General features: G+C 45.1%; 1 protein-coding gene and 1 pseudogene across 3 annotated transcripts in view; one reads left to right on the top strand and one right to left on the bottom strand.

Annotated features, from left to right (window-relative positions):
* The window catches only part of TCF7L1 (transcription factor 7-like 1 (T-cell specific, HMG-box)), a 131,990-nt gene extending 111,202 nt beyond the window's left edge, over nt 1-20,788 (top strand). For all 3 annotated transcript variants that reach the window (XM_008567060.1, XM_008567059.1, XM_008567061.1), the window contains 8 exons: nt 13,872-14,004; nt 15,073-15,175; nt 15,579-15,662; nt 16,336-16,479; nt 17,196-17,355; nt 17,442-17,549; nt 18,323-18,398; nt 19,393-20,788. In XM_008567060.1, coding sequence (XP_008565282.1) covers nt 13,872-14,004; nt 15,073-15,175; nt 15,579-15,662; nt 16,336-16,479; nt 17,196-17,355; nt 17,442-17,549; nt 18,323-18,398; nt 19,393-19,826 — 1,242 coding nt within the window. In that variant the 3' untranslated portion in view covers nt 19,827-20,788. The remainder of the gene's footprint in view (nt 1-13,871; nt 14,005-15,072; nt 15,176-15,578; nt 15,663-16,335; nt 16,480-17,195; nt 17,356-17,441; nt 17,550-18,322; nt 18,399-19,392) is intronic.
* On the bottom strand, nt 3,167-4,854 carry LOC103585948 (annotated as a pseudogene).
* Nucleotides 20,789-23,050: the final 2,262 nt, after the last annotated feature.

Here is a 23,050-nt window from a genome sequence, read left to right on the forward strand (position 1 = left end):
CTTTTTTTTTTTTTTTTTTTTTTTTTGGTGGCTGGCCAGTACAGGGATCCAAACCTTTGGCCTCAGTGTTACAGCACCATGCTCTAACCAACTGAGCTAACCAGCCAGCCCTTCCTCATCTATTAAATGGAGATTAGAAGAAGACTTACCTCATACATAGAGTCGTGCGAAAATGAGCCAGTGTATTGTAATGAGTATAGGGTTGTGTCTAGCACAAAATAAGCCCTCAATGACTATTCACTTCCCACTACCACCACCATCACCACCACCACTGCTACCACTACCTCTACTATTATTAAGAAATTAGAGAGGGAAAGAACAATTAAAATACTGTTTAATTAGCAAAACTAAGAGGTAATGAGGGCCTGAATTAGGTGCCAGAACAAATGGACAGATTGCAAAAGTAATAGAGATAATGAGTCTATAGAATTTAGCATCTAATCCCCCAAGGATATGATTTAATTGGTCTGGGGTGGAGCTGGTATCTTAGTTTTTTAAGCTCCCCGGGAGATTCTAAGGAGCAGCCAGAGTTGAGAATCATTGCTGTAATTGCAAGCAAATCATTGCCATAATGGTAATGTGGAAGGAGGAGCTGAAGACATCCAGTTTACTAGCTGCAGGTTTCTCTCTAGGCTAGAGGTGTGAGCAGTGCTTGAAGGTTTTGGGGAGGTAGTCACAAAGTTTTGGGTGCTGGCTTTTTTATTAGAGAAATTAAGGCACTCGAGATTATGAAATTTATTTTAGAATCAGGAGTAAAATATTTTAATATGAGGTTTGCCCTGGCAGTAGAGCAGATGCAGGAAACAGCCTGCATACTTGCAGAGATTTAGTGAGTCATGTAGAAGCTGTCTGTCAAGGAAATGTGTATAAACAAGTTATAACCGGGCCAGGGCCGGGCATGGAGTTAGGTGTTTAATAATTTGGGTTTTACACCTTCAAAACAAGTTCTACACATGAACAATAATATTTTATAAGTAACTATTTGTAATATCTGATAGCTGTAATCTCATTGTTTGCAGACTATTATACAAACCCTTTACCACGGCCCCTGTATTCCCCTCCACTCTCTCCCTGGAGCACTATGCCCAGCCACACTAAAATACATGCACTTTCAGAATATAACCAACACAAACATAGGAATTGCTTCTGTTTTGTCCATATTTGTTTACACAGCACCTGTTGTAATGCTCAAGGAGCATTTGTTGAATGAATGGAAGAATAATGGTCTAGTAATAGGTTGATACCCATCCTGTACCGCTCTTTACCCCAGGACCAATTCCTCTTCTCATTCAGAATTTTTTTAATTAAAAAAACATATTTTGGGCCGGCCCAGTGGCGCACTGGAGAGTACGCTGCTTGGGAGTGTGGCGACGCTCCCGCCATGGGTTCGGATCCCATGTGGAGACCGGTTCCCGCTCACTGGCTGAGTGCGGTGCGGGAGCAACACCAAGGGTTGCGATCCCGTTACCGGTCAGTAAAAAAGACAAAAAAGGAAAAAATAAAAATAAAAAAACATATTTTTTAGGGCCGGCCCATGGCTCACTTGGGAGAGTGCGGTGCTGATAACACCAAGGCCACGGGTTCGGATCCCATATAGGGATGGCCGGTTCGTTCACTTGGGAGAGCGTGGTGCTGACAACACCAAGTCAAGGGCTAAGATCCACTTACCAATCATCTTTTAAAATAAATAAGTAAATAAATATTTTTAAAACTGATGGACATAGATGGTTTCCAGTTTTTGAGCTAAAGTTAACATCCTTGTACATGTATTTGTGTACATGTGCACTTTTTCCCCATTTTTAAGGTATAATTTCCATATAGTGAAATTCACCCAAGTGTATATAGTTCTATGAGTTTTGACAAAATCACGTGTTCACCACAATCATGGAACAGTTCTGTGTTACGTTCTCCAGAGAAACAGAATCAATAGGGGTATGTGCGTTCACGTGTGTGTATGTGTGTCAAAACAGAGATTTATTTTAAGGTGTTGGCTCACACCATTATGGGGACACAAATGCAAAATCTGCAGGGTGGGCTAGCAGGCTGCAGACTCGGGGAAGAGTTGCAGCAGAGTTCCATTAGATTTTAAGGCTTGAGAATAATCCTTAGGTTCTATTCTCTGTCCTCTCAGCCCACCAGAGGCAGCCCTGACCCTGAGGCCCTGAGCAGCAACCCCACCTTCTGAATCACCTTTGGGGTCATTCTTCCTGTCTCTTGAAGGATAGCATATATTCGCAGCCAGATAGCTATTGGCACATCCCATAGAATCCCAGAAGCCCGACAGCCTTCCTTCATTTTGTCCCACCTCTGTCCCCATCAATCCAAGAGGACAGTGTTTCTGCTGAGGTGGTTGATTGGATCCATGAGTCAGACTCATCATCTTTTCGTCATATGATTGTCCAGCAACACCCAAGGTGTTCTCTCCAGAACACACTTTCTCATTTTTTACAGTATGGATAGGCTGAGAATTTTCCAAATCTTCAAGTTCTGGTTCCTTTTTGCTTAACAGTTTCTCCTTCAGTTATCTCTCTGCTGTCACATTTTACTATAAGCCATAAAGAAAAACCAAGCCGTATCTTTGGCTCTTTGCTTAGAAATAGTCTCCGCTAAATATCCAAATATTCCTCACTCACAAGTTTTACCTTTAACAAAACACTAGAACACAATTCAGCCAAGTTCTTTCTTTTTTTTTTAAAGAAAGACAAATACTTCTTAAAAAAATTAAAGACTCAGGTCAGGAGAACTACTCACATTTTACTATAAGCCATAAAGAAAAACCAAGCCGTATCTTTGGCTCTTTGCTTAGAAATAGTCTCCACTAAATATCCAAATATTCCTCACTCACAAGTTTTACCTTTAACAAAACACTAGAACACAATTCAGCCAAGTTCTTTCTTTTTTTTTAAAGAAAGACAAATACTTCTTAAAAAAATTAAAGACTCAGGTCAGGAGAACTAGAACACCGTGAGAGAAATCTCTAAAGAGTCATAGTTCAAGGCAATTGCAAATAAAGGGGGCTGGGCTCCCCAATCAGCTGGGGAAAGTTCTGGAGCCCCCATGAAAGCCCTCAGCCAGACCCCTACAGGTGGTTCCCACAGTGTCTGACCCATCCCGTTGGTGCAGGGAGCAGCAGAAGTGGCAGATCCCAGGGAGGCTGGGTCACCCACTAGAGCTCTTCAAAGAAGGGCACTCAGGACTTGGTGCTGCGCACATTGTGTTCGCTGCCGCCGCTGCCCCTGTCAGAATTCTCATTGTGGGGAATATCCAAAGCTGTCTCCCTCTCTTTTAGTTTCAAGCCTCAATCACTGTCGTGAGTTCGTTGAGCTGCTCCTGCAGATGCTTGCTCATTTCCATACATTCCACTTTTTTTCTCTATCTCCATGGAAAGCCTCTTCATGTCAGTATCTTTGAAGTCAAAAGACAGGCTGTCACTAATGAGGTTTAAGCTTGGTATGTCAGGGGGTAGCAGTGCTGGAATTGGGTTCATGGGTGGGTATGTGGACCTGGTGACAATTTCCAGGAGGTTTTGCTTTGCTCTTTGCTCTGCCTCATGGACTTCTGGCAGGTCCTGCTTCGACCGATCTGCCTCTTTGGCCCTCCCCTGTGACTCTCTGGCCATCTTCAGCACTAGCACCTCCACCTTCTGCTCCATCAGGTGCTTCTCCTCCATCTGAGTGACCGTGGCCTTGATGCACTGCATTTACTTTTTGGCCAAGAGGTCTGCGTCTCCTCACACCACATCAGTGCATCATTGGCCATTGTTGCTTGTTTTTTCATCTGCAGCAGCCTCCTCTCCAATTCACCCTTGTGCATTCAGCCTCCTCCCTCGTCTGTGTCTCTTGAGCGAGGTACTGCTGCTCTGTCTGCTTTCCAGCCTTCTCCTCCCTGGCCTGGGCTTTCATCTGCTGAACTTCCAAAGATTTGGCCTGCTTTCTCCTTGTAAATAGGTCATGGTTCCCAATACATAGCTGGAGAATCAGCTTATTAATACAAAGCTTTGAGGAGTTTAATTTGAAGACACCAATTTTCTTATCCAATGGTTTAATAGTGAACTCCTTGTCACTGTATGAGATGTTTCAGATTTCATTCCATGGACAGATCTTGGGGATCAGCCTGTTCTCAGGGTCATAGATGTGAAGTTCCAGAGCATCCATTCCAAGCAATAGTTCTGCACCCTTTTTATTCCAGATTGCAAAGTAGTTCACGCTGTATATCTCCGGGTTCTGAACTATCTTCAAATATTCCATTTCAGCTTCTTCCCTGGCTCAGCCTCAGTGCTCTGTGTACCAGGTGGCAAGTCCCTCCTCCCACATTTCCAGACTCATTTGATACAGATATTACCCTTTTTGGAAGCAATTCCTCTTGGGCCCAAAATCCCCTCTTGTGAACAAAGGGGTTGTAGTCACCATACTTGACCTGGATGGCATAAGAAGCCAGGAGCACAGAAGCCTCAGGAGGGCAGTAGATCTTTTCATCTAAAATCTTCTTTAACTGCAAGAAGAGTGAACGTTACGTGATCTCCTGAACCAGCTTCTCCTCAGCATTCTCAGGATAAAATTTGGCCAGGAAGTGAAAGATGACTGGTTCTTCCTTTGCAACAACATTATTCGGCACCTTCTTGTCTATTTCGAGCCAGGCCATGGTGTCCTTGATTGTGTACTGTGGTCCAAAGAACCAGGTGTCCCAGAGCCCCAGAGTCCAGCACACCAAATCAAACAGGTCCTTCCGTCTCCACTTGGTCTTGCAGTTGAACTCCATCTCAGTGTCCATGGTGACAGTCCACATGGTGAACGTCTTGGGCTGCTTCCTTTTTAGCCAGCTGAAGCTCATGCAGGAAGTGATGGCCCTGGTCATGGCTCAGGCCTGGGATCCTTGTGTCCTGAAGCCTGTGCTCTGGGCCTGTTAACCCCCCTGGAGGAGCCTCAAGGCCTCTATGGTGGCCAGTCAGTCAGCCTGGGAGTGGTCTGGGTGTTGAAGGTTCCCAGCAGCCACCATGGGCCATGAGGACTCTGTCCTGGGAATGGAAAGGGGAGTTGGGAGACAGGCCCTGATGGTGGCAGGGAGGGTGGCAGGAAAGGGACGTGAGCTGGGACTGACAGGGCATGTGCAGCCTGGCACTACAGGACTCAGGCCAGGTCAACCAAGTTCTTTGCCACTTTATAACAAGAATTACTCTTCCTCCAGTGTCCAGTAACATGGTCTTCATTTCCATATGAAGCCTCATCAAAAGTACCTTCAATGTCCATATTTCTACCAACAGTCTCTTTGTGGCAATCTAGGCTTTTTCTTTTTTCGGTGGCTAGTCAGTACAGGAATCGATCCCTGGACCTTAGTGTTAACAGTGTCTTGCTCTAACCAGCTGAGCTAACTGGCTGGCCCAATCTAGGCTTTTTCTAATATGCATCTCAAAATTCTTCCAACATCTACCCATTATCCAGTTCAAAAGCCACTTCCACATTTTTTACAGCAGCACCCTACTTCTCAGTATGATAATCTATTAGTTTGCTAAGGCTGCCATAACAAAATACCACAGACTGGCTTAAACCATAGAAATGTATTTTCTCACTGTTCTGGAGGTTAGAAGTCCAAGAACAAGGTGTTGGCAGGTTTGGTTTCTCTTGAGGCCTTTCTCCTCAGCTTGCAGATGAACACCTTCTCACTGGGTCCTCACATGGCCTTTCCTCTATGTGAACATCCTTGATATGTCTTTTGTATGTCCATATTTCCTTTTCTTATAAGGACACCAGTCAGATTGGATTGGAGCCCATCCTAACGGCCTTGTCTTAACTTAATCACCTCTTAAAGTCCCTATCTCCAAATATAATCACATTCTGAGGTGCTGGGAATTAGGTCTTCAACATATGAATTTTGGGGGGACACAGTTCAGCCTACAACTAGTGCTACTGCCCCCCTCAAATTTCCCATGTCGCACTGATCTGTTTTCTGTCTCTGTGATTTTGCTTTTTCCTGAACATCATATAAATGAAATCATGCAGTATCTAAGCTGTCAAGTGTGGCTTTCATTTAGCAAGATGCATTTGAGATTCGTCCATGCTATTATGTGTGTAAATAGCTTGCTGACTAATATTCCATTATATTGATAAACCACAGTTTGTTTATCCATTTACCAACTGAAGGACCTTTGGGTTGTTTTTAGATTTGAGTGATTATGAATAAATACTATAAATATATTTATATAAACTATAGATATAGCTCTCTTGGTTAGAGCATGATTCTGATAAAACAAAGGTCAGGAGTTTGGATTCCTTTAGTGTCCAGCCACCAAAACAAATAAATTAATTAAATAAAATAAAGAAAAATTCACATGTAGGCTTTTGTGTGAAAGTAAGTTTCCTTTTCTCTTGGGTAAATACCTAAGACTGGGATTGCTTTATAAGAAATTGCTGAACTCTTTTCCAAAGTGGTTGTACCATTTTACATTCCTAGCAGAGATGAATAAAAGTTCCACTTGTTCCACATCCTTGCCACCATTTGGTATTGTCGGTCTTTCTGATTTCACTTTCCTTTAAATGTGTGCAAAGCACATATATGCATATATATATAAAAGGAGAATGGAAAAATTTAAATGGTGGCTGCTTTGGGAAGTGGGGAGTAGAACAGGACTAGGAGAGTGGTTTAAGAAGATTTAGCTTTCTGCGATATTTATTTAAGAAAGAAGAACAAAATAAAAAACTATAAAAGCAGTAATTAATCTTAGGTGGCAAATTTGTGGTATATGGTGTCATTCTTTATACTTTTCTATATTTCTCAAAAAATACTTTTGTAGACCTGGTGTCAGCTATTTCTTTGATAATGCTGTGTAACAAACAATCCAGTGGCTTACAACAACAGACATTTCTTTTCCCACTCAGATCCACAGGTCAGCTGAAGTGGCTCTTTCAGGGTTAAGGGTGAGGTTGAAGTCTTCTCCACACGGTTCTCATTCCAGGACCAGTGGCTGTCCAGGGCTGCCCTTCTCGTGACATATGGCAGACACAAGAAGGAAAGCATGTTTAAAGCTTCCTCTCACTTCTTGTCTACTAACATTCCATTGGTCAAAGCAAGTCATATGGGCAAGCCTCCTATCAATGGGGCGAGGGAAGGAAGGAGGAATGATCAGTAAATAATAAAACCTAACACTCTTAGCTGACCTATTGAAGAGTTTGAATAACATGGAGATATTGTGACCCTTTAACCCTAAATACTTTAAATTTATTTCCTAAGAAAAAAGACATTCTCTTAAATAACTGCTGTATAGGTATCATAATCAAGAAAGTAATACTAACATTTCACATTATTATCTAAGTCACAATGTAGATTCGCGTTTTAGCAAGTGTCCCAGTAGTATCCATGATAGCCATGTGTTTTTTCTGGGTCCAGGGTTCATTCCAGGATCATGTATTGCATCATTTGTCACATCTCTTTAGTCTCCTCTGATCTAGCAGAGTTCCTTGGCCTTTCTTTGTCCTTTTTGACTTTCAGCCTTTTACAGATTAGCTATGTTGTGGAATGTCTCCCTTCATTTTGGGTTTGGCTGATGTTTCCTTGTGATTAGATTCAGGTTGCACATTTTCAGCAAGAACGCCACTGCATTAACGCTGTATCCTTCTCAATGTGTCCTATCAGGAGGCATGCCTGATGTCCATCTGCCTCAATATTGGTGATATTAGCATCAATTATTTGGTTTGGGTGGTGTCTTCCAAGTGTTTCCCCATTACTATATGTTGCTTTGTAATTAATAAGTGCTTTGTAGGGCGATGCTTTGAGACCATGCAGAGGTTCTATTTCTCATCCAATTTTTACCCACTAGTTTTAGCAGGTAGTGATGATTTTTTGCCTCCATCATCTCTTCCATTAGTTTCTGTTACTGAGCTTTAGCTTCTTTGAAATTCTTCCTCAGATCTCCCAGCTCATTAATGTTAGTATACAGCAGAATTGACATTGTGACAAGTCAAATCTGTACCATTGATAATATTGATGAAATGTTCATGATAGACATAGAGAAACTAAAAAACCAATGTACAAATAGTATCCCTAAGGAGAGACCAAAACAAATGAAAATGAGAAAGGGCAATAAGAGGGTTAAACTGGGCTTTTACAAAGCAAAACTTGAATTTATGGGTCAAAAGAGCTTCTCTGAATGCTACAAAACAAATTGAAAATTGACATTCATCTAGACATATCCTGGCAACAGTTTGAACTGCAAGGGTTTCAAACGTTTCCCTTCAAGCACCAATGCAGAGGGAAAAAGGCTAGTGCCAAAGGAACAAAATAAAGGTAACCTTAGGGTTCTCTTCTGCCATCCTTCATGCCAGTGGGAAAGGGAGGGTTTGATAAGGAAAGTTTATCCCAAGGATTATATATGCCCAGTCCAACTTGCAAGGACCTCAAAAGCCGCTGCTCAGTAGGAGGATCTGAAGGCACATTCCGTTCCCTGAGCATTTTCTCTCCTGTTGCCCTTCAGAGACTCTTGATTTACTGTTACATCTTTCATAGCCTAGAGCGCACTGTGTGCCACATATCAGGAGCTCGGAAAGTGTGTGTTGACACATTAGTACGGACCCTCATCTCCTCATCCTCTTCTCTCTGCTCCAGCCCACGGGCCTCCTTGTGGTTCCTCAAATGGGCCAGATGTGCTGCCCCTCAACCCACTGCACAGTGTTCCTTCTGCCAAAATCCTCTTCCCGCACAGTCTACACGTCTAGCTCCCCGCCTCCTTCAGTCCTTTCGAAAATGACTTCAAAAGTCATTTTCTTATTGACGACTTCCCTGGTCATTCTGTGTAACCCCCCCCACCCCACCCCACCCCCACACACACAAACACACATTTCTACTTTCCCTGACTTAGCATTCTCCTTAGCATTTTAATATTTTATTGAGATATTTTAATATATATTTTATTTATCTGATATATATTTGATTTATCTTCTAATAGATATCTAATATATATTTTATTTATCTAGTTTATTGTCTGTCTTCCCAACTAGAGCATTAGTGCCATGAAGATAGGTATTTTTGTCTAAATAGACAAGATTCTCTGCTTCCTCCACAAGACCTAGAATAGTGCCTGGCACATAGTAAGTACACAGGTACTTTATTTATTGTTGTGACTCATATCTTCTGCAGGGCCAGTTAGTTCAGCAATGTAGCGATGTCATCAGAGACCCAGGTTCTCTGTTCCGTCAGTCTCCATCCCTCCAGCTGCCCGACTCCGCGCCTGCCACGTGCAGATTCCCCATGAACATTTAACCAATGAGTGAAAGTGTGAAGTTCCGTCTGTCTCAGGGGTACACAGGTACTTTATTTATTGTTGTGACTCATATCTTCTGCAGGGCCAGTTAGTTCAGCAACGTAGCGATGTCATCAGAGACCCAGGTTCTCTGTTCCGTCAGTCTCCATCCCTCCAGCTGCCCGACTCCGCGCCTGCCATGTGCAGATTCCCCATGAACATTTAACCAATGAGTGAAAGTGTGAAGTTCCGTCTGTCTCAGGAGCGGAAAATTCCGTATGAGAGACATATGTTCAAATTACCTTTCCTTGGTAGGACAGAATGACAGAATCAGCAAAGAGTTTATATTTTGCCTTCAAAGTAGTATTTGTGAGAGAGAGAGAGAGAGAGAGAGAGAGTGTGTGTACACAGAGGGAGGTGAGTTTCTTTTCCAACTTTAATTACATCCCCATTTGCCCCTGTCTGCATTATATGTAAATCCTTCAACCTTATTTCCTGTACCAGCCAGCTCCTTCTGGAATACTTTGCAAATTTAAAGGAAGACATGGGGTAATTAATTTAGAGACAGGTGGCCAAAAGATAGTGAGAAATCCAGAAACTGTGGCATATGAGGAAAATAAAGAGAAGACTCAGGGAATAGGGCAGCACTCTTAGAACACTTGGTGGGTTCTCATTAGGTAGAAAGAATACTTAAGTGATAGTCCAAAATGGATGGGGATAGAAAGGAGACGACTAAGGAATATTTCTTAGGAACAGCTTTTTAGAACCGGGAATGGGATGCATGGAAGGAAAGTTGTTCTCTGTCCAAAGAACTTCAGCAATGAAGGCAATTGGTCATCTCCAAAAAGGAGGGCAGGCACAGGATGTACCATTGAGGTACGGGGGCGGGGGAACCACTGTTACTGATGTTTTAATCTAGAAACATTAGGAAGAAGTCATTTTTTATTGTATGGAGTGTGAGACGTGCTTGAGGAAAATTGGGAACTCCTCATTGTGGGGGGGATCAATAGCAGGGACTTCACCAATTTATTGGTTTCAGCATATGGCAGCATACTTCAGCTTACCTGAGCCCAGCTAATTAAACTTACAGGTTATTTAGTTCTAACTAAATAACCCTCAAGGAAGTGTACAAATAGCTGGGAAAGATTACTGCAACAAATCTTTGATTGAAAATACTACTACAAGAACACAAGCAAAAACAAACAAACAAACAAAAAAATGAAGAACATGGCAAAACGGATTCTTTTTATTGATTGGGTTGATCAAAGAAATTTAGAGACCCCTGGCTCAGCTAATCATGTGTCCCAAATATAAGAACCAGGGTAACATCGAATGTTTCAGCTGGAGCCAGAGAGCCTTTGGAGATCCTTGTTCAAGCCCCTCATTTTGCAGTTGAGCAATCTCATCAGAGATCCCCATCTTGAGGGGAACAGGTCCGCTTGTGGCCTCTGCCACTGCTTCAGGTCCCATTCCCCTTCCAGGGGCTTTGCAATGCTGTGAATGGGCTGGTGTTTTAGGAACAGTTCTAGTTTCCTTTTCCCCCCTGAACTCTGCTTTCAGGTATTTTTTCTTGAAAATATCCCCAAAAGAGATGATTGCCTCCATCAATAAACAGATAATTGAATGTGGTTAGAACTGATTTCTTAAATATACAAAATCAGGCACAGTTAGCAACCCAGTGAAACTCTGAGTATCCTACCTGGCAGTCTGTTGTGAAGTCTGTGACTTCTCTGTGAGCAATGGTAAAAGTTAAGGCTCACGTTTGCCTGAGCTGTAAACCTTTATACTTCTGATCTCCGAAATTAGGGTTTGGAAGAAAAGAGAATCGTAAATGAACAATAAAAGTCATGTGGCTTTGTGAGTGTGGCTTGGCCTCAAACAAGTTACTAGAGAGGCAGCTGGAGTGTTTGCCTGAGCTGTAGACCTTTATACTTCTGATCTCCGAAATTAGGGTTTGGAAGAAAAGAGAATCGTAAATGAACAATAGAAGTCATGTGGCTTTGTGAGTGTGGCTTGGCCTCAAACAAGTTACTAGAGAGGCAGCTGGAGGAGGGGCAGGCAGAACTTTGGCAGGGGTGTGATTCGCGGAGGGTTGGCTCGGTCTGTGGAGGAGTTGTGTAGTGTCAGCTTTACCTTGAGCTTGAAAGTAAGTCCTGAAAAGAGAGAGGACACATTGCTTCCTTGGACCAACACTATTTTGTAGAAACAGACTGAAATAGACAAGAAACACCAGGGCTTGGAAAGAGTTGGGTCTGTGTGACTTGCCAGAGAATTGAGGTCTGAGATGGTTCTGATGTGCTCATCTTTGGACACCTTTGGATTCGGCTGCCTTGCCAAGTGGACACCTGTGCCTTGGCTTGTGCATGGTGTTTGTATTGGGGTCATCCACTGACAGGTGTGCAGTGGTTCCCTACGTTCCTACTCTTTGGCCTGAGTTTATGCTGTGGACGTCCTGCCCCTGGGGGCAGCTGAGGAAAGAAAAGAGCAGGAACTTTTATTGGGACAGTAGCCTCCCAGGAGAACCTTCCCTCTGGTCAGCCTCAAGAGAGAGCAGTTTTATCTATCCCGGAGGCCATGTCTACTTCCTGCCTTTCCTTCCAAGTTCATTTTCTGGACAATGATGCCACCTAATGGGGAACAATAGTAACTCACAAAGCATTTGGGGTGAGTTTATACCTAAATTTTCAAATAGAAGTCACTTTTCCCTGCTTTGTACTTAACTGTGCCACATATTCAGTGCTGTTTGCCAGCTTCTGATGAGGCCAAATTCAACAGCACGTGGGCAATCAGGATTTCATAATACTAATACCTGTTTTAAGATGGCTATAAATGATGTAAATATATATCAGTTAAAAAACCAATGAAGAGGAAGTCTGAAATGAAAGGAGGTATATCGAAATGATAATAGTGACTGGGTTAGGATGCTGTAATTGTGTTTTCTGAATGCTTTATGCTATAGCTTGTATTTCTTAGAAGATTTATGTTATTCATAGCATATTTTTAAATAGTAAATGATAACTAAAGTAAAATTGGAAAATATGGAAAGGGAGACAATAAAATAAAATCATGCATAGTTCCACCACTCAAAATACAACTGCTATTTACATTTTGGTGTGCTTCTATTTAGTCTTTTTAATCATAGAGTGTATTTTTTTAAATTACAAATCTTTTTTTAAAATAAATCTCTTCTCCACTTGTAACTCACTTACCTTATTATCCAAAAAATAATGTCTGTCTTTTCTCTCTGGCAGATATGTTTTGATTAGGCTCTTGAGGAGGCAGGTAGCACATGAGAAAACACTAGTTTGTTAGAGCGTAATGAAAACTGACATGCATCCCAGATGTGCCATTTACTAGCTTTGTGTCCCAGGCTAAGGTCACTTAACCTTTCTGAGCTCAATCTCCTCATCTGTAAAATGGGGAATCATAGCTTCTTTGCTAGGTTATAATAAGGACTAGACATTATGCCTAGTGCTGTACTTGTAATGCAGATGCTGAAGTATAGCTATTTTTATAATAAGGATTCTTACTGCTGAGTCAGATTAGGTGAAAACAAAAAGTCAGTTCAGTTCACCAATTCTAGAATGCATAGGTTTTTCTCATTTTAACATCTCTGAAATCAGGATGCATCCATGACATGCAAGTGTTTTATCTTATTAGTTATATAAAATAATTTGATGGTGTTTTAAACAAAACGTGGTAATTAGGTCAGTAAAGTGAAATGCTACAAAGAGAAGATTTTTGTTTGTTTTCGGCAGCTGGTGGGTACAGGGATCTGAACCCTTGACCTTGGTGTTACAAGATTGCACTCTAACCATTGAGCTAACTGGCCAACCCGAGAGAGGTGTTACGTGCTCTTGGGTTGTGTCTGTAAAGCTTGAATGTGATAACTGTATGCTGTGTGATGGTGACAATTCCCCACTGCTCTGTTCCCAGTCTCAGACTTGAACCTGAGCACTACTATTTCTATGAAGTTTATTTGGAAAGCGTGCACTGAACCTTTTCAGATTCCCTGAGATTATACAGCACAGTTTATAACTTAACAGCTTGCAGCACTTAGCACCACAAAGTATACGTGAAGTGAGTGATGATGGGTTACACTGGGAGATGGGATGTCGGAAGGTGGGTGTAGGCCCTTCTCTAATTCTGTTGCTTCCTTCTCTGCTGTGTAGACTGCTACCTTCTCTCCAGGGCCGTTTTGAGGACTAAATGGGATGCTTCATGGAAAATACAGGTGGTCCCTGACTCACAATAGTTTGACTTACTATACCATATGATGGTGAAAAAGCCACATACTTTCAAACAAAGTAGAAAGCATACTTTGAATTTTGAACTTTGATCTTTTCCTGGGCTAGTGATATGCAGTAGGCTTTGTGTTAGATGATTTTGCCTAGCTGTAGGCTAATGTGAGTGTTCTGAGCATGTTTCAGGGTAGGCTAAGTATGATGTTCAGTAGGTTAGGGGTATTAAATGTGTTTCCAACTTACAATATTTTCAATTTACAGTGGGATTATCAGGCTGTAACTCCATCATACGTTGAGGAGCATCTGTACCTGGCACATCTTCAGCTCAGTAAATAACAGCTGATTTTATCACCATCTCCTTGGCAGTGGTTCTAGTCTTTGTTACCCCTGTCTTTCAGTCTAATAAAGTTCCTGTTGTTCAGCACCCTCATCACATGCATCCGTTGACACCCCTCATCACCTACAGCAATGACCACTTCTCTCCTGGCTCCCCTCCCACGCACCTGTCCCCGGAGATCGATCCAAAGACAGGTGAGTCATTGGCCGCTCGGGCCTTGCTCCTGCAGGCAGGCAGCTTTTCTTCTGGGGGAACATAGCAGTGCTTGAATCAGGCAGACCTGGGTTCGGATCATGCTTCCAACTCCGAAGAGTCCTGTGACCTTGCCCACCGACTTTAGCCTGTTCAGTTTTTCATCTGTGTCTCATCTGTACCTTCTATACCACAAGATCACTGTGAGAACTAAAGGGAATTAAATGAGATAAAGCACAGGGCTGGCTCCACAGTAAGCTTTCAGGTTCCTCCATCAAAGCCCAGCCCCACTGCAGGCTGGGCCTCCCTCAAACCAAGACCTTGGCCCTCAGCTGGACATTTGCAAATAGGGTAGTTAGTCTAGGCTGGCTGGTTAGCTCGATCAGTTAGAGTGTGGTGCTCATAACACTAAGGTGCAGGGTTCAATCCCCGTACCCACCAGCCACCAAAAAAAGTCTATCCAGACTTGTAAGTAAAGCCAAAAACAGTGAGCTGAGCTGGCTTGTTTTTTGTTTTTTATTATTAACTTGCCCACCAGACCTGTCCATCCCAGGGAACCATAGTCTTATAGCATCCCCACAGAGTCGCCATGGTGCAGAGCATTTTTGGAGCTCCTCTTTGGAGAAATAAGTTACTACAAGTTACAAATGATAAGGACAAATGTGAAATAGAAATCCAAAGTTTATTTCTCCATGAATGACGCAGGTTTTCTAGAAAGTGAGTTAGCCGATGACCGGGGGATAGCATAGGCCTGTCTCTGTCAGGAGTTCCTGTCCCTCTCTTACCAGATGCTGACTTCTGTATGAGAGACAGCTAGAAGTCACTCCTGCCCTCAGGGATGCAGTTGCATAGCTAGGAACAAGATGCATTAGTCCTGCCTTCCCTGACTGTGTCCTCGACTGACTGGCCAGAGCTGCTGGGGAGGTGACAGAGGGCAAGGATCATGAGAGGAAAGGGCCTTCTGGGCCCCAGAACACCTGGGGACGTGGGGGAGGAGCCTCCCATTTGATGTTATTTAAGGCATTACAGTAGGGCAGGGGACAGTCTGACACATCTCTCTTTGGAAGCAGGAATACCCCGGCCCCCTCACCCATCTGAGCTGCCACCATATTACCCACTCTCTCCCGGAGCTGTTGGACAAATCCCCCATCCTCTCGGCTGGCTCGTCCCACAGTAAGGAACTTCACAGACTTTCTTCCCCTCATTCCTTCCTCATGCTGAGCTCTGCCATCGGTACCCCCGGTTGCCCTGCACAATGGAGCCCTCCCGGAGGTGACACCCAGGACTCAGACCTCCCTGCCCCTGCCCCGGACAACCTACTTCCAACTCACACTTCCTACCTCCTGCCTCTTCTTTCTCATCCTTCCTTCCCAACCCCTCTCCTTCCCTGCCCTGTCTCCCGGAGGTGACACCCAGGACTCAGACCTCCCTGCCCCTGCCCCAGACAACCTACTTCCAACTCACAGTTCCTACCTCCTGCCTCTTCTTTCTCATCCTTCCTTCCCAACCCCTCTCCTTCCCTGCCCTGAACTTCCCCAGCATGCTGACCAGACATCCTTGCTCCTGGCCCTCACAGGCAAGGACAGCCCGTGTACTCCCTCCCTCCCGGCGGCTTCCGGCACCCTTACCCTGCCCTCGCCATGAACGCCTCGATGTCCAGGTAAGTCCTGGGGCTGGGGCCACGAGCGTGAAGTGACATTCCTGGGAATGTTTGTCTGCTGGGACCATGCCATGTCTGGCTGTGAAACAGCCTTTCCCTTGTCACTTAATGAGAAGGAAGGCACGGGCTCGCCTTTCCTCCCCTCTGTTTGATACGGTGTCTTCTCATGCCCCATGCTCCTACCGCCACGTCGGAATGGAGATTACAGGATCTCTCTTTCCCCATCTCTCTAAGAGAAGAATTGCAAAGTCCTGACACAGCACTGTCCCCTCCTGCCACATCCTCATTTTGAGTATATCACCGTGAAGCCAGAGACTGGCAGAAGGATGTCAGAAGAGACAGTAAAAGGGGATTTCTTTCTCAGTGGCCAGCTCTTCCCGACACCGCAGCCCACAGCACAAGTCCTTGTCCCCTGTGCCCCTGCCTCTAGCCTCTATGCCTTCTTCGTGGTTTTCATCCTGCCCGCTTCCAGCCCCAGATCTAGGTACCCCATATATTCTGGGGGGAAGGGAAGAGTTGGTAGGTGTTTCCCAAACCTGGGTCTCCAGAAGACAACAAATGACCTTCCAGTCCTCAAACACACACCTCTGCCCTCGAACCACCTGTCCTCTGCTGGGGGATGCGCTTTCAGCCTGAATTCCTCTATTGTCATTTGCTTCCACCCGGTACACAGCCTGGTTTCCAGTCGGTTCTCCCCTCACATGGTGGCTCCCGCCCATCCTGGTCTGCCCACCTCAGGGATCCCCCACCCGGCCATCGTCTCCCCCATCATCAAGCAGGAACCGGCACCCCCCAGCCTGAGCCCCGTGGTGAGCGCGTAAGTATGAGGCAGCCTGGGTTGGGGTTGGAGGGGGCTGGCCGGTCTCTGAGCAGCATGTGTCCTGGTGTCATTTATCGGGCAGCCCAGTAGCCCGCCTCAGCTGCGCCCCCTTCCTGGGGAACTGTCCCCTTTGACTTCCTGGGTTCCCGTCCTTTCAGAGATGTTGAGCATCTTTTCTCCCATTGAGGAGCATTTTGCAATCAGGTCTTACAGGCTGAGAGAGACTCTGAGGAAGCTTTTGGCTTCCCTCCCCCTCATATCACGCAGGAAAATGTGAGGCCCAGAAAGTGTCTGCTCAGGGACACATGATGCACTGGTGGCCAAGCTGAGATGAGCTCCAGGGCCCCTTTTTGTCCACTGTGCCATGAAGGCGGCAGGAAGGCCAGAGCTGACGCGTCCCAGCTCTTGTTTCCGCCCGTGCTCTGCGTCACCCATGGCCAGGTCCTGCCAGCTCCAGGGAGGGTTTATCTCGGTGCCCCCCACTCTGCCTTGTCAGGATATTATCAGGTGTATTTTCAAAGAACGTGGCTTTGAGGTAATTCAGAGGCTGGGAACTACTTGAGGAAGATCCCAGGTGCTGGAAGCGGCCATGGGCCACTTTAGCCACGTAGCTCTCTCCCCTCCCAGAGGCAGTGGCCGTGGCCTCAGAGAGAGGAAGGGTGGGTGAGTCAGTGACGGCCGACTCTGCTAACCTCAGCCCTGCGCCTTCCCAGGAAATCGCCAGTCACAGTGAAAAAGGAGGAGGAAAAGAAACCCCACGTGAAGAAGCCTCTGAACGCCTTCATGCTGTATATGAAGGAGATGAGGGCCAAGGTGGTTGCCGAGTGCACCCTGAAGGAAAGTGCAGCCATTAACCAAATCCTGGGGAGAAAGGTAAGACCTGCCCTTGTCCTGCAGGCCACGTGGTTCAGTGTCCCACACTGATGGATCCGTGTGGTCTCTGACCCTCTGTCCCTCAGTGGCACAACCTGTCTCGAGAGGAGCAGGCCAAGTACTACGAGCTGGCCCGGAAGGAGCGGCAGCTTCACTCCCAACTCTACCCGACCTGGTCAGCCCGGGACAACTATGTAAGTGGCCACGTCGGGCAGGGGGACACTCAGACACCAGGAGCAGCGTCTGCAAGAGGAAGAGGGGGGAAGGAAGGCGGCTACGTCTGTGGAGGGTTCTTAAGACCAGGGAGAAGTCCACATTTCTGTAGAAATAAGGAAGGCATTTTGAGTCTCAGGAGTCAACAAGATATCCTGAGGACAGATTTAAATTTGTGCCATTCCTGTTTGAACCAGACTCCACCTTTGATTCTGTAACACAGGGTGCAGGGCTCGCTGTGGTGGTGAGAGTGTCTCTAGCCACAGGTCCCTAACCCAGAGCTCAAAGATCAATGCACAAACCTCAGGGGACATAAGTGTAAACTCCTTAAAACTAGGCAGGCTTTTGTATGGTCTCATTTGCTTTTTTTTTCTGGAAAGAGGATCCATACGTGCATCAGATTTTCAGAGGGACCTGGGAACCCTCAAAAACAATCAGGAACCATTGTTCTAGGGAGAAAAATGGAAAAACAAGCCAGAAGGGCAGTGAAAAGATGATGCCTCCCAAGAAGCCCTGGATACCCGAGTTGGAGGGGAAGAATCGTGTCTATGGGAAAGGAAGGGCTCGCTCTGCTGCTCTGGGGCTTCTGGGGGGTGTGACTGGAGTCGGCTCCCCACAACCTCCAGCACCCTCACCCAGGGGGGTCAAGAGTAGTAGGAGCAATATCCTGTCTTCTCCTCTGACTTGGGGGTCCCCCTAACAAGCTGGTATTATTCTGTCCCCGCTTACCTCTTCCTTTGGCCATATCTTTTAGGGCAAGAAAAAGAAGAGGAAGAGAGAGAAGCAGTTGTCACAGACACAGTCACAGCAGCAAGTCCAAGAGGCAGAGGGTGAGTCTGGGGGCAACTGTCCTCTTCACTTCCCCTGCTGCTGTCACAGCTGCACCTGCCTGTGTGTTGCAGCTGGGTCTCTGATGGGTCAGTGCTGTCTTATAGAGATGACCAATTAAAAGGCTCAGAGAAGTTGAGGCATTTTCGTAGTCACTCTGCGTGTTAAGCAATGGAGGTAGGATTTGGTCCCAGGACTTTCTCACTTCAGAGTCTAAGCACTTTTCAGTTCAGTTGGGTGGCATCCTACTTGAGGGTTAATGGAATGTGGTTGAAAGTGTCCTTGAAATTCCCGTAGGAAGGCAGCGCATTAGAGACTGGCATACCACCTGTTGGTGAATCCAGCTGAATCAGGTTTTCCTCTGGTGTTTCTTCAGCGGAACACCAGAAGAAATAGTTTGCTCGAGTTTAGGGGCCACTCTGTGCCAAAAATCTGTACTCTGTCTTTTTACACCAGTCACACCTAGCACAAAGATGCACGCACTGTGACAAGTATTTAGGTCACATCCCCCATCTTGTGCTTCCTGCAGGACAAGCGTACAGCTGCTTACACCATCTAAAGTGCTTTTGATCTATTCCTTCCTTACTTCCTCTTCTCTTGTATCTATTATTATCTTTGTAGTCATTACATAGTACACGTAAGTACAATATGTGTGTGATGCAGACCCACTGTATACTGTGCTGCTCAGCAGGTGTCACTGCCTCTGACTATATTGTAAGCCACAGATTTTAAAGCAATTGAATGGAGATCATCCCAAAAGTTATGCGACTTAGGAAAGGAAGATGATGTGATAGTCACATACTGAGCGGGTCCTCCTGAGTTTGGGCATCGCTCCTTCCCTACGCACCAGGTGTTCTTCAGTGCAGTCTTGAGAGTAATTTGAGGTCCTCGCCATACGCACCCCTGTTTCCAGAGCACACGTGGGTAGTCAGGGCTGTTCCTCAGCCTCTCCCAGAGCTACTAGCTCTTCACTCTTCTCGTATTTTTTTCTCCTAGGTGCTCTGGCCTCCAAGAGCAAGAAGCCATGTATTCAGTACCTGCCCCCTGAGAAGCCCTGTGACAGCCCTGCCTCTTCCCATGGCAGTATGCTGGACTCCCCTGCCACCCCCTCCGCGGCCTTGGCCTCTCCAGCCGCCCCTGCTGCAACCCACTCGGAGCAAGCCCAGCCCCTCTCCCTCACCACCAAGCCAGAAGCCCGAGCCCAGCTAGCCCTGCACTCAACTGCCTTCCTGACAGCTAAGGCTGCAGCCACCTCCTCTGGCCAGATGGGCAGCCAGCCTCCTCTGCTGTCCCGGCCCCTCCCCCTGGGGTCTGTGCCCACAGCTCTGCTGACCTCACCCCCCTCCTTCCCCGCCACGCTCCATGCCCACCAGGCCCTCCCAGTGCTACAAGCCCAGCCTCTTTCCTTGGTCACCAAGTCTGCCCACTAAACTGCCCCCTGACCTATGCAGGCTGTCACGTGACTCATCGAGTAGTAATGATTCAGAAGAAAAAAAAAAAGGAAACTTTATTGGTCAATATTTGACCATTCTGGACTGTTCTGTAAAGTGACTGGTAACAACAGCACTTTACATCTTGTAGATGTAACCAGTAGCTGATCTTAAGGCTTTTTTAAAAAACAAAGCAAAACAACAAAAAAAAAGTCTTTAAAAGAAAAGTAGTGTGTTATTCTTCCTGTCTGTGCTGTGGTAGATGGGCCTGGGCAGAAGACGCATTGCTTTCTACCTCTCCCTTTTCCTTTCTACCCTCCTCTCTTCTTGTCACCCCCACCTGCCCCAGCTCCCCCTCCGCTACCCCCACCTCGGTCTGCATCCGTGCCCTTGCTGTGATTTCTAGCGCGGTACCTCTTCATCCAGACCCATGCCTGGACACCTCCTGTGTCCAAGCCAAGTTATGATTTGCTCCACACCATGGGTTCTCTCCCTTTGTCTCCTTTGTCCTCTGCCCAGTGTAAGGCCGTCACCATGTGAGAAGACATCTTGGCCTGATTCATTTCCACCAGCATCCCCCCACCCTCAGTGGGCCAGAACCCGCCAGCCTCCAACTTACAGTGGAGGAAGCGGCTCTCTGAAGTCCCCCCACATTTAAAGGGACTCAAGGTGCCTGCCAGTTCCTCAGCAAAGAAGTCTGTGTTCCTCCCCCTCTTTCCTGATCGACATCTCCCCCTCACAGTCCCAGAGTGGCTGGCAGGACCTGGCTCCAAGGTCTGGCTCCTGTCGCCTGGGTCAGTGCTAGTACGATCTGCCAAAGTTCTGAAGACCCTCTTCCCACCCACCCCGTCACCTCACATGCTTCTTCTGTGTGTATTTCTTTTTTGTTTTTATGGTTATTGGAGCAATTTAAACTCCCAATTTATTTTCACAAAAGAAAATAAAATTGCAGTTGCAAGACCTCTTCTGAGTGTTTCTTCAGTCCTTTTGTTGCATCATGCCACCATCATACCCAGCCCTCTGTTAGATTTGTGCAAACATGTAAAAGAGAATTGCCACTTTGGGGAGGGGAATATAATGCCTGACAACAATTAGAAAAACCCATTTGTTTATTTTTTCTTTTGTCACTTGTGCTTTTGGGCTCATGTTCATAAAGTCTGTGCCCACCCCTAGTTCCTGAAGTGTTTCACCTATATTTTCCATTAGTAATTTTACAGTTTCAGGTCTTATACTTAAGTCTTTAATCCACTTTGTGTTGATTTTAGTATATGGTGGAAGGTGCATGTCTGGTTTCATTCTTCTGCATGTGGATATCCAAGTTTCCCAGCACCACTTATTGAAGACGCAGTCTTTTCCCCAATGTATGTTTATGTTCCCTTTGTCAAATATCAGATGGCTGTAAGCCTGAGAGGTGATTTCTGGGTTCTCTATTCTGCCCCACTGGTCTGAGTGTCTATTTTTATGCCAGTACTGTGCTGTTTTGGTTACTATAGCTTTGTAGTATAATTTGAAGTCGGGTAGTGTTATGCCTCCGCCTTTATGTTTTTTGCTCAGAATTGCTTTGGCTATTCAGGGTCTTTTGTTGTTCCATATGAATGTTGAGATTGTTTTTTCCATTTCTGTGAAGAATGTCATTGGTATTTTGATGGGAATTGCAGTGAATCTGTAGATTGCTTTGGGTAGTATAGACATTTTCACAATGTTAATTCTTCCAATCCAAGAGCATGGAATGTCTTTCCATCATTTTGTGTCTTCTTTAATTTCTTTCAATAGTGGTTTGTAGTTCTCATTGTAGAGATCTTTCATCTCCTTGATAAATTGATTCCTAGCTATTTTATCTTTTTTGTGACTGTTATAAATGGGCTTACTTTCTTGATTTATCTTTCTGTTAGCTCATTATTGGAGAATATAAATGCAACTGATTTGGGGGCATTTATTTTGTATCCTGCAATGTTACTGAAATTATTAACCAGCTCTAGGAGTTTTTTGATAGTCTTTAGGTTTTTCTATATATAGGATCATGTCATCGTCAAATAGGAATAGTTTGACTTCATCTTTTCCAATCTGGATGCCCTTTATTTCTCTTGCCTGACTGCTCTGGCTAGTACCTCCAGTATTGTGTTAAATAGAAGTGGTGAGAGTGGGCATCCTTGTCTGGTTCCTGCTCTTAAGGGAAAAGCCTTCAGTTTTTCCCCATTCAGAATGATACTGGCAGTGGGCTTGCCATAGTTGGCTTTTATTATGTTAAGATACTTTTCTTCTGTACCTAATTTGTTGAGAGTCTTTATCATGAAGGGATGTTAATTTTGTCAAATGCTTTTTCTGCATCTATTGAGATAATCATATAGTTTTTCTCCTTGAGTTTATTGATGTGATGTATCACGTTAATTGACTTTTGTATGTTGAATCATCCTTGCATCCCTGAGATGAATCCCACTTGATCATGATGTATAATTGCAAAGGAAACAATCAACAGAGTGAAATGACAACCTACAGAGTGGTAGAAAATTTTTGCTATGCATCCGACAAGGGATTAATATACATAATATACAAGAAACTCAAGCAATTACACAGTAAAAAAAAAAACCCAATTAAAAAATGAGCAAAGAAACTGAATAGATATTTTTCAAAGAAAGACATACAAATGGCCAATAGGTTCATGAGAAAATGCTCAACATCACTAGTCATCAGGGAAATGCAAATTAAAACCACATTGAGATATCATCTCACCCCAGTTAGATTGGCTGTAATCAAAAAGACAAAATAATAAATGCTGGTGAGGATGTGGAGAGAAGGGAACGCTCCTACACTGTTGGTGGGACTGTAAGTACAACCACTATGGAAAACAGTATGGAGGTTTCTCAACTCCATATGATCCAGCAATCCCACTTCTGGGTATATACCCAAAGGAATGGAAATCATCACGTCGAAGGATACCTGCACTCCCTTGTTCAATCGCAGGTCTGTTCACAATAGCCAAGATATGGAACCAACCTAAATGTCCATCAATGGACGATTGGATAAGGAAACTGTGGTATATATACACCATGGGATACTACTCTGCCATAAAAAAGAAGGAAATTCGGGGCCGGCCGGGGGGCGCCCGGGAGAGTGCGCCACTTGGGAGCGCGGCGGCGCTCCTGCCGAGGGTTCGGATCCGGTTCCGCTCGCTGGCTGAGCGAGGTGCGGGCGCAACACCGAGGGTTGCGATCCCGTTGCTGGTC

The sequence above is a fragment of the Galeopterus variegatus genome, unplaced genomic scaffold (assembly GCF_000696425.1).
Source record: "Galeopterus variegatus unplaced genomic scaffold, G_variegatus-3.0.2 Scaffold289, whole genome shotgun sequence".
Lineage (NCBI taxonomy): Eukaryota > Metazoa > Chordata > Mammalia > Dermoptera > Cynocephalidae > Galeopterus > Galeopterus variegatus.